At 31.7% G+C, this 17,818-nt stretch overlaps 2 protein-coding genes and 1 non-coding gene across 5 annotated transcripts; all 3 read left to right on the forward strand.

Annotated features, from left to right (window-relative positions):
• The first annotated feature begins 4,439 nt into the window (after nucleotides 1–4,439).
• Nucleotides 4,440–9,241, forward strand: LOC133671547 (ubiquitin carboxyl-terminal hydrolase 2-like). Of its 3 annotated transcripts, none has more exons than XM_062092324.1 (3): nucleotides 4,440–4,665; nucleotides 4,770–7,814; nucleotides 8,658–9,241. In XM_062092324.1, the coding sequence occupies exons 2-3, from the start codon at nucleotides 5,065–5,067 to the stop codon at nucleotides 8,899–8,901; spliced, it is 2,994 nt and encodes a 997-aa protein (XP_061948308.1). In that variant the 5' UTR covers nucleotides 4,440–4,665; nucleotides 4,770–5,064; the 3' UTR covers nucleotides 8,902–9,241. The 3 variants fall into 3 exon arrangements, with proteins under 3 accessions (XP_061948308.1, XP_061948309.1, XP_061948310.1); XM_062092325.1 differs by having other exon boundaries at nucleotides 5,060–7,814; XM_062092326.1 differs by lacking the exon at nucleotides 4,440–4,665 and having other exon boundaries at nucleotides 4,693–7,814.
• A 223-nt stretch (nucleotides 9,242–9,464) lies between these two features.
• Nucleotides 9,465–9,546, forward strand: TRNAS-GCU (transfer RNA serine (anticodon GCU)). The gene has a single exon. It is a non-coding gene; the product is annotated as a tRNA-Ser (tRNA).
• A 3,794-nt stretch (nucleotides 9,547–13,340) lies between these two features.
• On the forward strand, nucleotides 13,341–17,248 carry LOC133671549 (PLASMODESMATA CALLOSE-BINDING PROTEIN 3-like). The gene is made up of 3 exons (XM_062092328.1): nucleotides 13,341–13,820; nucleotides 13,947–13,980; nucleotides 16,666–17,248. The coding sequence occupies exons 1-3, from the start codon at nucleotides 13,493–13,495 to the stop codon at nucleotides 16,889–16,891; spliced, it is 588 nt and encodes a 195-aa protein (XP_061948312.1). The 5' UTR covers nucleotides 13,341–13,492; the 3' UTR covers nucleotides 16,892–17,248.
• Nucleotides 17,249–17,818: the final 570 nt, after the last annotated feature.

Below are 17,818 nucleotides of genomic sequence, written 5' to 3' on the forward strand. Positions count from 1 at the left end.
AACCAAATAAATTCATCGTATTAAAGTATTTTTAAAATATACAAAATATCTATTCATCTTAATAAACATCAATCAAACAAGTTGTTCAAGTGGCAACACGTCTTGATATCATGATAAATTTAAAAAACAAAACATTTTTAAAATATGAAATAGATTGTGAATGTAAATACTGATAGAAATTTTTACCAGTAAAACTATTAAATTCAGTAATGAAATTTCTCGAAAATTCGTACTAAAAAATTACATGCAAGGGAAAAAAAGCACTTGTTTTACTGCTGCTGAAAGCTCTGCAAACAAATATATCCAAGTGAACAACCTCACCCTTTGCGATATTGAATATCGAAGGTGACATAGGAAGAACAATGAAGTGTTTAGTGAAGATTCTTGATGATGAACTAGGTTTGGATATCAGAAGGATATAATTGCAATCTATTAATTATTGCAAGTTAATTTTACTGAAATGGATTATCAGAAGGATATAATTGCAATTCTATTAAATATCAAGGAGTCAATTGGCTAAAAATTGCTTCTGCGAGTTAATTGATAAAGCAAGTGAAACGGAGTGGAAATTTTGATTTTAACCTTATTCTTCAATGACCACTTGTGATGAAATTATTGGCCCAAATGATTTAATAAAAAATAAAACGTAGAATTTTCCGCATTTCAAAAGAGTTACTTATAATTTAATCCTTGTTGTTTAATGAAAGTAATTATTACTAAATTCATTTCTAGCTCAATTCTTTCATTATTTTTTATGTTGTTTTGGAATTAATTTTTTTCTTAAAAAGGAAAAGAGAAGTAGGTAAGATGAGAATATTTGATTTTGAAAGGAGACATTTAAGAAATTGAAAAAATTATCAAGCAATTATTTAATGATTTTTAATACTATAAGTATTAAAATTTAATTAGTTTTGATAAGCTACATGATCAAATTACGATTAATTTAGTATTTATTTTTGCAGTCTAACCTCGTGTTTTTAAAAGATTTTGAATTTCTTTGTAAAATATTATAAATAATTAAATAAAAAGTATTATAAGTGAAAAATTATAACTTTAACTATTTTTTGTAAAATATTTTACTGAACTTCATTAAATAAAAAGTATTTTATTAGTAACTTTTCTATAAAATGATTTATAGCAAATAAACACAAGTGTGTAAGGCATTTTCGTGTAAAATGAAAAATAAAGACTTAAGATACTAAAATTTACTAGATTGATTTCTACCGAGAGTTGACATTCCGAGGAGAGGCGGTGAGTGATAAGCTAAAATCCAACAGCCGACACTATGGCCATTGATCTCTACCGAGCAATTTCTCGAGATCTCGAATTAATTTATGTATAGAGTAGGACGTTTGCGCGTGTATAAATTATAGTTATTAAACTTTGGTACGATGAGTTGATCTTAGAGCTAAATTAATTTAAATTTATTAAAAAATTAATTATTATAATAATCTGGTTATACCCGGTTTAATAACTATGATAAAAATATTTATGTAAAATCTGCCGAAGCTTTAACTCTTCCATTTTCTTATAAACTATAAAATTTGGAAATTTAATAACAACCATCAAAACCTCTCATGTATAGTTTTAAAATTGGTGGATGAATGTATCCTTATAGTGTTAGTTTTTTTTTTTGTTGTGTTTTAGATATTTACATACTATATATTTTTCACCTTTTTTTTTCATAAGAGATAAAAGATATAGTATTCTATTTATATGAAAATCTAAAAGAAAAAACTTATAAATAACAAAATAACAATTTGCTCTTTAAATAATATCATATATATTATTTTAAGATAATTTTAGAAATTTATTCAATCAAGTCTGCACTTGATTTTTCTAGGTCTAGAATTATAATTCACTGTATTAATTAACTTATAGTTCTTAATTTCTAAAATTTATTTACAATTAAGTCACACTTGATTAATTATCTCATTTTAATTTTTGATAAATGGTTCTTATATGTATGACCCTTTAGGTTCCTTAATAAATTAGACCAAATATAAATCATAATCCTGAATAAAATAAAATAAACAATTTAATTTATTATCAATTCAATAATTGATTGATTTATATTTGAAGATCAAGTACAATGTCTAACAACCTATCATGATATCTTAAATATTAGAAAAATCATAAGTAGTTTGACTTAATCTTTTTATGACTATTTTCTTGGTTTAATTATTATCTCTTCATCATGAATGTTCAAATTTACACATTATACCATAAAGTATGTCTGCTTTATTATATTGTTTTAGTTCTCAATGTTATAGTCATTTATTATCTGAATAAGATTTTCAAACTCTTTTTAAGACTTCTTCCACCTTGGCCAATGATTTCATAATTAATACTATTTAAGAACAGATAGATTATTTTTTCTAATTCACACATGGTGATGAATTCTTTATTGATCACTTAAACCTTTATATTATTTATGTTATACTTAGTATTTGCTTGTTTACTATCATTGATTATGACAATATGTGATCAGAATCAAAGTATAATACTTCTTATAGGAGATCACTTAATGATTTTAAGTTTAATGATCATTTACACAACTATCATGATAGCCTTAAAGAATGAACATATGACAAACACCTATGTATTAGTTACAAGTATCACTCATACCTCAGTTTATAAGAGCAATTGCTTCCTTTCATAAAAAACTGAATATAATATGTATTGATCTCAACAGTTCTAAATAATGTTCAATCTTAATAGAACATTGACTAGGATCATTTAGGAACAATGCTTTGATGTAATAGAAATCTCATAATTATAACAACTTTATAATTTCTTTTACAAATCATTTTTGTTTCATAAACTTTATATTTACTCTAGATTCAATAATTAAATATTAGATTTATTAATCAAATATAAATAAATATTAAAAATAAAATAAAAATCCTTTCTACATGAATAAAATCAATACTACATGTAACCAGCTAATTAGCTACATAACATAATTAATAGGCTGCATAACATATTCACAAACAAAACTCTTTTTATGTATGAAAAGATCAAAATATAAAAAGTCTCACAATACTACATCAGTGCTCAATCTCTGAAGTTAAGTTATATCAGGATAATGAAAATCAAATTATTCATTATACTTCACCTCTTCTGCCCCTCCAAAAGAGTTTGGGTTTGGACGTTGCATTTAAGCTTTTATAGGTGATAGCTATCATCTTATTTGTAAAAATATCTTAAATTTAGTGAAAGTCATTTAGTTATTTACTGATTTACAGTATTGGGTAGGATTAATTTTTTTTACCATAATAAAAAAATATTTAGGCTGTAGAGAGTTATTTGGTAATATTATTGAACATGATCTAGTGGATCAATTTTAAAATTTCATGATCCAACTTTTTATCTAGCTCGAGTTTAAAATTAAATCATGCGGTAGGCGGCTTGATGTGACCTAGTTGACTTGGTTGGTCAAAAGACATCCTAGTTGAATGGTTAAAAAAAAAGGGTATAAGGATGAAATTGAGAGGAAAAAATATAAAATTGACAGAAAGAAAATTACTTCTCGATCCAACTTCTTTTCTAACCTAGATTTAAGATTAAATTATGTGAGAGTTACCCCGATACAACCCAATCAACTTGACCAACCCCTAAAAAAAAAATATAAAGATGAAATTAAGAAAAAAAAGGATGAAATTGATAGGAAAAACCTATTAACCTAATTCTTTATCTAACCTAAGTTTAAAATTAAATCACGTAAGAGTTGTCTCGACGTGATTCGGTCGACTTGATCGGTCCAAATTAAAACAACCTAAATAATGGTTTAAAAAAATGAGAATAAAATTAAAAAAAATAAATTGAAAAGAAAAGAAAAAGAAAAAGATTTATAGTTCATATAAATAGTGAAGCTCCATAAGCTTTCTCAAATCTACTTAATAAAAATAATTTGTTTTCCTTATACAATAATCAATATCAACAATATAATTTTACCACCATGATGAACACTAATCTAATCAAGTGATTTTTTTTAATAATTATTACTTAATAGAAAAAATATAAATATAATAGAAGTTAATATGGATATTCATAACCATTAAAAAACTAAAGAAGTGTTTGAGAATAAGATAACAGTTATTTTTTAAAGTGATTTTTACTTGAAAATATATCAAAATAATATTTTTTTAAAAAATAATTTTTTTGATACCAATACATAAAAAAGATATGAAAGTATATAAAAAATTTATTTAAAATAAAAAAATAAAAAAAATTTATTTTTTTTAAATATCAACCATGCAAATCTAAGCTATCGTACAATAGAAATATCATAAACGTGTATTTAGTGGGGTCATGTCGAGAGTTTAAATTATCCATACTGTAAAAACAGAAAAGAAATATGCATTTAACCGGATTTGAAAGGTAAAAAAAATCCAGTGTCTCTCAATTCCCCCCCAAAATATATATCTCTGTTTTTCACTTTCATCCCTCAACTCCTCTTCTCTCTCTCTGAAGCACCAAGCAGCAGTGAGAGTTTTCCTACCATTTCTAAAGGGTGCACCAAGCACCAACCCTTTTCTTTTTCTCGCGCTCCGTCTCTCTTCTTTACTATTGAATCCCTATCAATTTTCCTAAAAAGACCCCTCTTTTATATAATTTATTATTTGAATCTCTGGCCCTCTTCTCCCTCTACCGGATTTTGAGGTAAATCTCCACTTCTCTATCTGTCTTTCTTTTCTTTTCCGTGTTTTAGCTTTTAAGCTGTGTTTGACTATGCTTGATATTATTAGCTCTTGCTTGAATTGTAGGATTTTACCTGAAAAGATTATTGCTTTGTACAGTATGATCCAACTCCTCATCTGGGTTCTCTTCGAAATTAAGAATTTTATTAGTGGATGGTGTATTTGGATGGATGGCTCTCTGTGCTTGTTTTCCTTTCTTTAATGTTCGTAATTGTTATTCAAGTTGTCTGGGGGTGCTGATGGATTGGTTTTCTAGAGATGTTTGGTTCAATTTGGGTTGTTGTTGAATGCTGTGGTATTTTTCTTGGTTTGTTTTGGTACTGTTCAATGTTTTTTATTTAATGGGTTGCTTTTAGGACCAATGGGGAAAAGGGCTAATAAGAAAAAGGCTCGCCCACCGCAGAAGGAGAAGCGGGTCGCTGGCCATTCTCCCAATATTGTGCCTGAACAAGCAAATCCCAATGTTGAAATTGTTGACGGAGTTACAGCAGTGAAAGAGAGAAAATTGTGTTCTCACTTTGACAAGGGTTTTGATGCGAGCAAATTGTCGGACAAAATTAGGTCTTTGGATTCTCTTAGGTGTGAGGATTGTCGAGAAGGTGTTGGTGATAGGAAGGGGGCTAAGGGAAGGGGTAAACAAGCTAAGAAGAAAGGAAGTGGTTCGGTTGATTCAAAATCCCAGTCGAAAGCCATTTGGGTCTGTTTAGAATGTGGGCATTTAGCCTGTGGAGGGGTTGGTTTGCCAACGACTGCTCAGAGCCATGCAGTTCGTCATTCCAAGCAGAGTCGTCATCCTTTGGTCTTCCAATGGGAAAACCCTCAACTTCAATGGTGCTTCCCATGTAATACACTAATTCCAGTTGAGAAAACAGAGGGAAATGGTGAGAAAAAAGATTCAGTATTTGAGGTTGTAAAGACGATCAAGGCGCAATCATTTGAACAGTCATCAGTGGATGCCGTGGATGTTTGGATTGGAAGAGGCAGTATTCTTAGTGAACTTAATGCAGAAGGCACTGAGGCAACTAGTTTAGAGGGAAGAAGTGGTCATGTGGTGAGAGGCTTGGTTAATCTTGGGAACACTTGCTTCTTTAATTCAGTCATGCAGAATCTTCTATCTATGAACAAGTTGCGTGACTACTTAAATGAAGAGGCATCTCTTGGGCCTTTATCAATTGCTTTAAAGAAGCTATTTACTGATCTACAAGCTGAGGCCAGTTTAAGAAATGTAATCAATCCGAAATCTTTTTTTGGGTCGGTCTGTTCCAAGGCTCCCCAATTTAGGGATTATCAGCAGCAAGATAGTCATGAATTGCTGTGCTGCTTACTTGATGGGCTTTCTACTGAAGAGTTGATTGTTAGAAAGCGAAGAAATGCTTCCAAGGAAGATGTCATTCCTCCAAAACATGGTCCTACGTTTGTGGATTCTGCTTTTGGGGGTCGAATTTCTAGCACTGTTTGTTGTGTAGAATGTGGGCACTCCTCAACCATGCATGAGCCATTTCTAGATCTCTCACTTCCAGTTCCAATGAAGAAACCTCCAATTAAAAAAGTCCAACCTGTCTCTCGAGCAAAGAAAACAAAGCTGCCACCAAAGAGAGGGGGGAAGGTTCAACCAAAGGTTAACAAAAATATGGATTCAGTGCCAACTCAAAATATATCAAACCCATCGGTCCATAGTGAGCCTTCATGCCAAACACAGTCTTCTTCAGATAACACTCTAGCACCAGATTCAACTGTTCCATCGACTGTGGTCAATGAAAGTGGCATAGCTTCACAGAATTCGATGGCTGGTATCGAATCTGATAGTAAGCAAGCTGCTGAGACAACAATGGAGCAAACAGCAAGTTCATTTGAAGACTTCTGGATGGATTATGTCGGACCAGAAACTACATCAGATGAGCATGGTCTTACTTCAGAAAATAATGATCTTGCAGCAGGTCAGCAATGCGGGGACAAATTTGACATTCCTAATGATGGCTTAATGGAGACTTGCCAGGCATCTTCAATTGATGGGGAGCCAAATCAAAAACCAGAATCTTCTTCTGTTAATCCTTGGGAAGAGGAGGTTCCATTTCAAGTTCAAAGCTCTGAAGTTCTTCTGCTTCCATACAGAGAAGAGGGCTTTACTGATGGGGAGATAATGAAGGGAGAAGCTGAGGCTTCCTCATCGTTTGTGGGCTGCGAACAAGATGAAGCAGAATTTGATGGCATTGGTGACTTATTCAATGAGCCTGAGGTTTCGGCAGCTCCTGTTGCAGGGCCCTCTTTACCTAATGAAGTTGCTGGACCAGTTTTTATCGCAGGAATTGGCAGTGAGTCTGATCCTGATGAAGTTGACGATACTGATTCTCCAGTGTCTATAGAGAGTTGTTTGTCTCATTTTGTAAAGCCAGAACTTCTCTCCAATGATAATGCTTGGGAATGTGAGAACTGTTCAAAAATCCTGCAACAGCAAAGGTTGGATGCAAAGAAGAAGCAGGCTAAAATATCTTCAAAAACTTCATTAAATGGAGGTGAGACTCAAATACAAAGTGATTCAGCGAGTTTATACAAGGACATCTCATATGCCTCTGAGGTCAGAAACTTTCAGAATGGAGATGGTATCCCTAATAACCTTCTCAACTCCACACCTAAAGTCTTTGATTCAGGTAATGATTCCTCAAATAAAAAATTCATACAAGCTGAAATTGTTCAGACAGAGATGGAACCGTTTATTTCTCAAAGTGAAGAAAGGAAATGTGAGATGAATGTTTCACATAGCTCCGGTTACTATGAATCATGCAATGGAGAAACTTTGAGTGGTCCACCTGTTGATTCTTGTAGTGTTGATGAGACAAGTGGTACTGAATATACCATGGCTAAAGATGAGCAGACTGGCTCCAACTTCTCTGGAAACTGTGAGTCAGATGTGAATGAGGATGAGGATAAAACTTCAAAAAAACTGAATGTAAAGAGGGATGCAACTAAGAGGGTCCTTATTGATAAAGCACCGCCTATTCTAACCATTCATTTGAAGAGGTTCAGTCAAGATGCTCGTGGTCGTTTATGTAAATTGAGCGGCCATGTTACCTTCCGAGATGTACTTGATCTTGGACCTTATATGGATCCCAGGTACCCATTATTCAGCACTATCTTTGATTCCACTATAAATGATTTGGCGTCATAGTCCCATCGATTTTTCATCTTGTTGGCTTCGTGCCTTTGCTGTGAAAGCTCTGAAACCCTTTTACCTTAAAGGCTATATTTAATAGTTAAGGCAGTTCATGATTCTGCAGAGTTATGGGTCCCTCTCATCACAAGTGATAGTAATGCATGAGAATAGCAAGTCATTTTGCTGCATTCGAGCTATTTATTTATGGAGTGGAACTGCATCAATGATTTCTGGCCTGATGCTTGCAACCATATGCATTTTCTCTATCATTTATGAGTTATGGTCTGTCAGAACAACACGTTTGAAGAGATATTTATTACCAAATTGAGCTTTTTACATGGAAAATAAAAAGTAGATAGGATTTTCAGAGGCTGTGAACTTATAGGACAACTTCCAGGAAAGAAAATTTTAAACTGTCTCGTTAAGAGGATTACAAAATGGACAAATGTTTTATTAGATATAAATAATCAAACAAGAAACTTGTGATGGAATTATATAGTTTCCCTTGACTCTTGTTCATAAGATGGAACTTGTGAAGCATTTGTGATGTTAATGTAAGCTATAGATAGAGCTATTTTTCTCTTGGGTTCTAACATATGCACTTGCTTTGATGTAATAGCTGCCCTAGATCGTGCTTTCAATGGCTTTAAGTGAATTTCATTATGGATTCTCTATGAGAAAACACACGAAAAGATTGAGAAAAATTGGTCATTCAGAGTTTTTATGCCTGATTTGATTCCTGACTTTAATTTCCTCTACATCATGTAATTAACTACAGCTGTTACATTGTTGACCATTTACAGGTCTGTTGACACAGAGAGATATGTATATCGCCTGCTCGGGGTGGTAGAGCATTTAGGGACAATGAGGGGAGGCCACTATATTGCTTATGTCAGAGGAGATGAGAGGAACAAAGGCAAGGCTGACAAGGAACAGGGGGGTTCTGTGTGGTATTATGCCAGTGACGCCCATGTGCGTGAGGTTTCTCTGGAAGAAGTTCTGCGTTGCGATGCTTATTTATTATTTTATGAGAAAGTATCAAATTGATTTGTTTTTCATGTGATTCTTTAACTCGGGGTATACAGCAAATCCCAAAGGGGAGGGAGAGAAACACGACTTGATAAGAAGAGAGAGCGTACAGCAACCAACACCATATATTTTGATACTCCATTTTTTGACATCTAAGTAGCTCTAATACCCTACATTGTGAAACCACATCACATCATGAGAAATTGAGAATATTATTTTCACTTTTCTTTTGTCCCGTTGTCCTGGGATTCTTAGCTACTTGAACTGGAATGTTTTTCTGGGACATTGGGCGTGCTTCTTGATTCTTTTGATTGGTTGCTGTAATATTATCAGCTGAGATGTCTTTTTGAGGAGACAATCATGTTCCAAGTCTCTTATCTCTCATTCGTGTCTTAGGAATTCTTTTATGGTTTGGATGCTGTCAAAGTTCTGTAACATTCTTGTACAGAATGTTGCATGGGCTTTATCGTTCGTCTTTGCAATGTGCCTGCATCTGCATGTTATTTAAATGCGACGGCAACAATTCAACTATACTTATGAAATAATATAAATATAATTTGTATCATAGCTTGAACAACAAAGTCGCTTTGGCCGAGTGGTTAAGGCGTGTGCCTGCTAAGTACATGGGGTTTCCCCGCGAGAGTTCGAATCTCTCAGGCGACGAAATGATTTTGGATTTTTAATATTATTTTATCATATGTTAATATATAATATTTCTTTAGACTATTATTCGTCACACAGCCTTCCATTTCTTTTATTTATTAACATTAATAATATTCTCCTATCACCTCTCTTGCACCAATCAAATCGATCCCTAATTCCATTCCATTCAAATCAAGTATTAAATTAAATATTCACATTTCTACTAATATATTCATTAAAAATAATTTTTCATGTGATTTTTTAAAAAATATTCTGACCCTTAATGACAAGTTAATAAGCAAGATTTAATTATTGATGGTAAGCAAAATTTAATTTAATTTGTAAGCGGATTCACTATGGATAGATTCGGAAGGTGTTTCAATTTTTTTTACTTTGTCCAATATTGATTATTTATTTCAATTCGTTATTAATAGAAAAAACAAAGTAGTTATCATTCTTGACCTTGTCCTCTCCCTCAATTAATGTTTTATTTGGTAATTAAACTCTACAATTTGTTTTGTGTTTTTTTAAAAACAAAATTCACAGTTTAAAAAAAAAATTCATGTCATTGAAATGATTCTTAATTTTACAAAGAATATTTTGTCCTATTGCATACAAGAAATTAAGAATAAAGAGATCAAAATTGACTTTGAAGCAGAAAGGCGGCCATTTATTTTTTAAAAAAGTCTTTTTTAATCCTTCATTATTTTTTTTAAGTTCGTTCATTGAATTTTTTAATTTTTTTTCTATTTTATCCTTCCATATTGTATTAATTGGTGATTTGGCTTGATTTGTTTGATATTATTTTCTCTCGGGTTATTGTAGTCTAAAAAAACATTATCACATTGTGCTGGTTCTTGATTTTGAAAAAAAAAATTTAGTTTTATTGTTTGTAAAAAATTAAAAATAATAGGATGAAAATTAAAAGCTTGGTAAAACAGAAGCCCTCTTTTTAAAAATAAATGGTCTCGGAAACTCTTAGCCTTGATTTTTTTTCAGTTTCTATATTTGATCCCTTGAGTTTGAGAATTATACAATTTAGTATAAAATTTTATTTTATTCATATTTTAGCTCTAGAGTTTGAGAGAGAGGAGAGAGTTGCTAAGAAAAAAAAATGAGAGAGCAAGAGATTGTTTATTTCAGTTTTATCATAGAAATGCCTAAATATAGTGTCAAAGTGTCTTTCTTGATAAGATGAGTGTCATTGAGATGTTTTTCTAGCATTCATACCGCTTTGAAAAACATATTAGGATTGAAAGATTTTTTTTATTGGATTTTTTGTTTTTAAGCCAATGGGAAGGTATTTTTTAGTTAGAAAAATTAGTTTTTTTAATATTATAAGAGTGTTTTTAAGTGAAAATAAATTAAAAATTAGATTTTGTTGTTGAATATTGCATAGCTCAATTTTTTGTACACCTCTATAGTGGTTGAATTTTGGGTATAGTAGATGATGCATCACTTACTTCTCCTTCTTCTTTCTTTTTTTAAAGTAAAGAATGCATCATCAACTTATTTTGAAAAGAAAAAAAAAATCATGGCCAAGCATGCGGCTCGCACATGCAAGCTTATTTTTAAAGTTCAAGGAGAGTGGCACTTATAGGCGTGTGTCTAGCTTGTTTTTCATTTTAAATTTAATTTATATATATATATATAATTTCATTTAAATTCATAGATTAATTAAGAATTTTTTTTAGATATTACTGTATTTAATTCCATTTAACTTTTACATTGTACTCGAATAATTGTTCTTTTTGTATAACTCATCATAATCAATTTTTTTATTAGATTACTTTATTGCAGTAATTGATTTTTGTTATTATATAATTAATAAAAAATAGTTTTAGAAAATTTTTTTTATTCAACATAGCTGATTTGACAAGTTAACTTAAATTGAATCGATATATCATCGTTTCAATATTAATAAAAAAATATCTTATTGAATTTCGTTTAAGTCAAGCTATATTTTTATTAATTTTTTAGATTATCTTTAGACTTGTGAAGCCAAGTTAACTAGTATACATTAGGTTAGTCTCTATATGATTTAATTTGAAACTTGCTTTAGGCAAGAATTTGTGTCAGAAGATTTTAAGGATGGCTAACTGAGTTGATTTTAATGACACTCCCACGACAATGCATGCGTTGTATTATTATTTTTGATGCATCTACATCAAAATTATTAAAATTTTATTTTCTTAAAATTTAAACTTGCTTTGGAAACAAGGAGAGAATTTTGCCTAAGAAACAAATGTTCTAGTGAAAATTTTCAAACAAACAAGAAAAAATACACATTAATTAATGAGACAGATATTTTAGTTAGAGATGTGTTTTTTTTATTCTTTTTTAAATCATCCTAATTTTTTTTTTATGTCTTCTGGATGCTTTGGTTTTTATTAAATAAATGATATATAAAAAATTATTATATTTATTTTTTTGTAAATTAAAGATATTAAGGTGAAGAAAAAGACTTTTACCAACAAATTATTTTGTTTCAATTGAATTTAAATTATTGCTATGCTTATTTAAAAAGCTACTGCCATATAATTAAGGTAAAAACATAAAATAAAATAAATGACTTTCTATAGCGCATGATCAAATATATTTATTTTTAATTAGTGTTAAAATATCTTTTTAATATTTATTGACATATATAATACTCAATTTATTTTTGTTAAAAATATATATAAGATTTTGGGTTAATAATTAAGATTTTTTTATTATATTAAAACATATTAGTAAAGTCTGAATATTTTTTTTACATTAAAAAAATTTAACTCAACGTTGAACAATTATCTCCTCAAAAACAGCAAACGGTAAAAAGATATTTTTTACATTCAAGTTTTAACTAGATAAAACCTATCAAATTTCATAAAAATATGCCACTAACAAAATCATATTCCATAAAAAAAAAAGAAAAAAAAGCTATTGCCAGAACACGAGGTAATATTACAAAATCATGCATCATATTGAATCTAGCATTAAATTAAATTAAATTAAATTAAAAAAAACTAAAAAAAAGGTAATTTTATTTTTATTATTTGAATCCATAGTGCCTAGTTTTTCTTTTTTCTTAAACTTTTTTTTTTCAGTTGTGTTTTTATCTGACCAATTTAATTAGATATAGCTTGAATTTACAGTAAAAAATAAATAAATTCAAACATAGAGTGAGAGTGAAAAATACAGGAAACCTGTCAAAAAACTATCTCAACCTAAAAGTTTAAGTTGTTAGGTGAAGTTTTAAGATATAATTTATATTATTCTCTAACACATCTCCTCAAGTAAAAACCATTTGAGTTTGAAACTTGTACAGATCCATATTACCTTGTGTTTAATTTTTATCACATAAACGAGGATGATGAGATTTGAACTTGTGACCGCTTGTTGGCCTTAAAGCTGTGATATCATGTAAAAAAATTATCTCAACCTAAAAGTTTAAGTTATTAAATAAAATTTCAAGATATAATTTATATTATTTTCTAATAAAAATAACATTTTTATATTTTAAATTCTAAAAGGCTAATTATATACTCCCTATACAGTCAAAGATTGCTTTTCCCGTGTTCAGAAGAATCACAAAGCTAGCTGCATTAAAAGCTGTTTTGTTTTTGTGATTTGAAAATATTTTTTTAAAAATTAATTAATTTTTATTTTTATTTTAAATTAATTTTTTTATATTTTAAAATTATTTTGATGTATTGAAATTAAAAAAATATTAAAAAAAAGGAAAATGCCTATATGAACAAAGGATAACACTGTGAATTCCTTTACTTTTTTCAACAACATTCAAAACAAAGTGTTCTTGTATAAATAAACTACAAAAAGAAAAAGAAACAAAAACCTAAAAGAAATAAAGAATCCAGCTCCCCTTCTCCTCTTCCTCCATCTCTCTCCATCTCTCTCTTGCTTTACCAACTAAACCCCATCACACTCTCTAAACCCCACCACCCTATAACACTCTCTAGTCTCTTCCATGGAAAATCTGCTCCCTAACAAACTATTCTTCATCTTCTTCGCCATTCACGTTCTTGGGGGTGCAATGTTCTTGGCAGTGGTGGTGGAAGGGAACTGGTGTGTGGCAAGAAGTGATGCAAGTAACCAAGCCTTGCAAACTGCACTCGACTATGCATGCGGTTCTGGTGCCGACTGTACTCCATTACAGTCTAATGGACTATGCTTCTTGCCTAACTCAATCCAGGCTCATGCTTCTTATGCATTCAATAGCTACTTTCAAAGGAAAGGAATGGCTCCTGGCTCTTGTGACTTTTCTGGCACTGCTACTGTTGCAAAAACTGATCCCAGTTAATCTCTTTCCTCTTGATTCTCCCTCTCTAGCTTAGCGTTATTCTTTTGTTGTGTGAGTTGTGTTTTGCACCAACGGGTGTCTGCATAAACCGAGCTTTGATTCTTTTGGCTTTGTGCTGCAGGTTACGGATCTTGTGTGTATCCATCCTCTCTAAGGTACGCGTAATCTGAATCATATGATCAATCTATCTTCGGCCCTTTTTACTGAAAAAAAAAAAGGATTTCCTTGGAGTTTTATGACGTTTTTTAGGTGTTTAAGATGAGCTATTTAAAATAGGGTAAATTGTTTGTATTTTAAGTTCATCAGGCATTGGTGCTTCTTTAAGTATTCCACAGTGGGGGAGCGAACAGGCAAAGACTAATACACTGCTTAAGCCCACTAAAAACATGGTTAAGAAATGAATTAACATGATAATTAAGCATAGCTCCGTCTTCACGTCAAGGGTTCTTTCTGTTTATTTATTTATTTAGTTAGAACATAAAGATTATGCCCAGAATAGTTTATTGTAGTCTTGTCTGCCTTTTTTTTCGTTTTCTTGAAGCACCTCTCCATGTCCTCTTGCAGTTTAGTGTGGTCTCTCGTTTGTAAAGACTGGTGAATGATTTACATGTGTCATTTTGCATGTGGTCAAGATTTGATCAACAATCTAAAGATCGAACGGCTCAAAAACTTGTACAGTTTCTTCATTGGTTTGTCTTGTCACATTGTGTGCTTTTGTGTCTTTATAAAAACTGGGAAATGCTCTTTTGAATTTCTTGGGTTACTCATTTTGGAGTTTCTTTTTAAAATTGTCACCTTTTTTTAAAAGAAAAGAAAATTGGCATAGTTTGAAAAAGAATACGTGAAACAATATAATGATTGAAAAATATAATATATAATTTTATTGCTATATTTAAAAAAAAATTTAAAAAAAATTTGTAAAATAAATTGCACAAATTACGATTAGTAGAGATTAAAGAGGAAATAATAATAATAATAAAATTTTTAGAGAGACACTAAAATTTTAATCATAACATCATTGATTCCATAAAAAAATCTTGAAGAGATGTTTCAATGATATTAAAAGCCTGTTTGAAAATACGGGTCAACCTGTGTTTTTAAAAAATTCAATTTTTTTTATTTTTTTTGTTAAAAATAAATTGTTTTTATATGTTTTTTTTATGCACCGATTTTAAAAATAAAAAAACATCATTTTGATGCATCTCGGCATGAAAAATACTTTAAAGATCAACTGCAACTACACTTTCAAACAACTCTTAAAAAAATTCACCAATATTAATTAGAGTATGTCATAGTTATCATTTAAAAATGACAAGTGACTCATCTTTTAACGGCAAGTGTAGCGCATCCGAGTTATCATTGATAATATTCTTGAAGTCGTTAGATTTGTTTTATTTAAATTTTTTATAGTATAAATTATATAATAATTTTGATGTGTACGGTAATTTTTTTTTCTTTTTTTTTTATCTATTCTCATCATAATTTCATTATAATTTTTGCAGAAGCTTAAATGTTGTGTTCTTAAAACAGCCATTTAGTTAAAAAAAATTTAAAATATAATAACAAGCAAAAATAACCCTCATTTTGCTCCTACTCCTGCTGGGATACCGCCCCCAGGCTCTGTATTTTTTTTTTTCTTACAAGACAATACCCTTCACTAGTTGTGAACCGCTGGATCAGATCTTTAGACCAACAGTATATAATGGACAGAACCCTAGAGATATGAGCGGGTGAGTCAGGCACATAGGAATACAGTGATTTAGCTGTTAGCTGTAATCGGGCAAAAAGTTTTATCCTCGTGAATCTGCCCCAGGATGCATGATTCTATCGAATGGTGGCTTTTCTAAGATTAATTCGAAACTAGGGCCAAAAGTAAATGTACTTGCTGTTCAAAGTAGCTGTAGTGTTTGAAAAGCAGCCAGATCGTCTATAGCACAAAGCTTTCTTCCTATAATGTCATGCAAAAACCTGAAACCTACATTTCTTGTAAGCTTTGTGAAGAGACATTATGCTAGCACTAATGGGGGAAAAGGTGAGCTGTGTGGGTGCGGTGCTAGCCCCAGCAAGGCTAGGTTGTGGGAGAATAGGAAGCCTGGTCCTGGGAAATTAATTGCACTGCAAGTGGTCCTCCTCCACAACCCACCCCTTTCCATGCAAAAAGATGAAGCGCGTAAGAAGTATGGCTAATGTGGCTATACCAGAATAGAAAGCAGTAGCTGCTGTGAGCAGGCAGGGGTATGCATCTTAGGTTGATATAATTAGAAACAAAATCTTACCATATCTACTGAATGTTCACACTTGGTTAGGGTTTTTTTATTTTTTTTTATTTTATCAAATGTAAGAATATTTTGGTAGGGTTTTTTTGATTGTGAGTACTACCATTCTTTGATGACTTGGACCGAGGAAGGAAAGGGGGGTGATTATGGAGAAAATATTCAAAGATGCTTGCAGGCTGTTTATGAGTACTCCAAAGAATCTACTTTTGGAGCCATGTTTTATGGCTTTGTGCTTTGTGCCCTGCCGGACAGCTCTATACTGACTGATTTCTCTGAATTGTGCTTTGTGCATTATGAATATATACAATTCTGACAACTCAGGTTAATCTTTTTCAAGTAAACAAACTCGACGCTTGGCAGACATTGTTCTCTTGTTTTTAGATCCTCTGACAGATTATCATATGCTTAATCTAGATTTGGCTAATAAAATTAAACCAATTCAGAGAAATACGTATTATAATCATCTTGGTGACTTGGTTTGCTTTGATGTCTTTCTTTCTGATTCAAGAAAGTCGTTCGTGCATTGTTAACTGACTAACTGCATAAAATCATTTGAATTTCCAGCACTGCCGGAGGGAGCGGCACCACTTCAACCACCACACCAAATACTAATCCCAACATACAATCACCGACATTTGGCGATGGTTCCACCGGACTGAACCCTGGACTAAACCCCGGAACGCCTCCACTGCTGGACAATTCTGAATCTTCTCTAGGGTTTGTGGCCACAAGAACCTTACTGCCTCTGTGCCTCTTGCTTGTTCTCTCATTTATGTTTCGGCCCATGTAGTCTTTTAAGCCAGAGCTGCAACATTGCTCTGGTGTGAAAGAAATTGCGTGCACAGTTTTGTTAGATGCTTGAGCGCTCATCCTTGCCACCAAGTAGCTTTAGCACTAATCATCTATTCATGCTGTTTTTAATGTGGAGGGGTTGTTAGTAAGCTTTTAATTGGCTGGTATACATGTTTTGTACTCATTTAGTTGCAAGGAGATCTGAGTAGCTAGCTACAAAAACCCTTATGGCTATTTAAGTCCAACCTTTGCAGGACTACAAAATCGATTCAATTGTTCAATCTGGATTTGTAAGTTTATAATGTTGTTGGCGGACAAGGATTTGCGGGAGCAGTTCATTATATCTTTCTGAAAATCTGCACTCTCAAGACTCTTCATAGCACCAAATGCAATGAAATTTAAAGATGAAATTCAAGAACTTTGCTACAGTCAGGGAAACAAGTCTAATATTCTTCCAACATGAATCATGAATGCAATTCAAATGCCTGCCTCCCTTTCCCCTGAAGTTGTGGCCTTGTAGGGAGGCGTATAATTGGGTGGGCTAAGGCAGGAATGCAGGGTAACAAGCACTACTACAGTTATTGTTCAAAAAAAGTTCCAAGTGTTGGAGGGGTGATGGGCTGCTTCTGATGCTCAAACGTGTAGGGTGCTGCAAATGCCAAGTTTTTGAAAGAACCAAAATTTATAAAAATGGCTAAGGAATAACTGGTTGCACTTAGTTTCTGGCTTCATAAAAATTCCAGAAGGAAGCTTTGTAACTAATCTGATATTAGCTTTCCAATTTTTATCTATTTCAAAACCAAAGTACCCAGCGAACAGCCAAACGCTAAAGTTGACTCAGACACACCTAGCTAAGGTGACATTTCATACAATAGACTGCACTGTCTTTGATTTCTGAAGATGACCATTTTACAGTATCTGATTA

This window comes from Populus nigra, chromosome 13 (assembly GCF_951802175.1).
Source record: "Populus nigra chromosome 13, ddPopNigr1.1, whole genome shotgun sequence".
NCBI classification, from domain to species: Eukaryota; Viridiplantae; Streptophyta; class Magnoliopsida; order Malpighiales; family Salicaceae; genus Populus; species Populus nigra.

Coding starts and splice junctions, on each gene's coding strand:
- LOC133671547 (XM_062092324.1), top strand. CDS start 5,065: ATGGGGAAAAGGGCTAATAAGAAAAAGGCTCGCCCACCGCAGAAGGAG. Junction 7,815..8,657: donor GGACCTTATATGGATCCCAG/GTACCCATTATT, acceptor GACCATTTACAG/GTCTGTTGACACAGAGAGAT.
- LOC133671549 (XM_062092328.1), top strand. CDS start 13,493: ATGGAAAATCTGCTCCCTAACAAACTATTCTTCATCTTCTTCGCCATT. Junction 13,821..13,946: donor TGTTGCAAAAACTGATCCCA/GTTAATCTCTTT, acceptor TTTGTGCTGCAG/GTTACGGATCTTGTGTGTAT. Junction 13,981..16,665: donor GTGTATCCATCCTCTCTAAG/GTACGCGTAATC, acceptor TTGAATTTCCAG/CACTGCCGGAGGGAGCGGCA.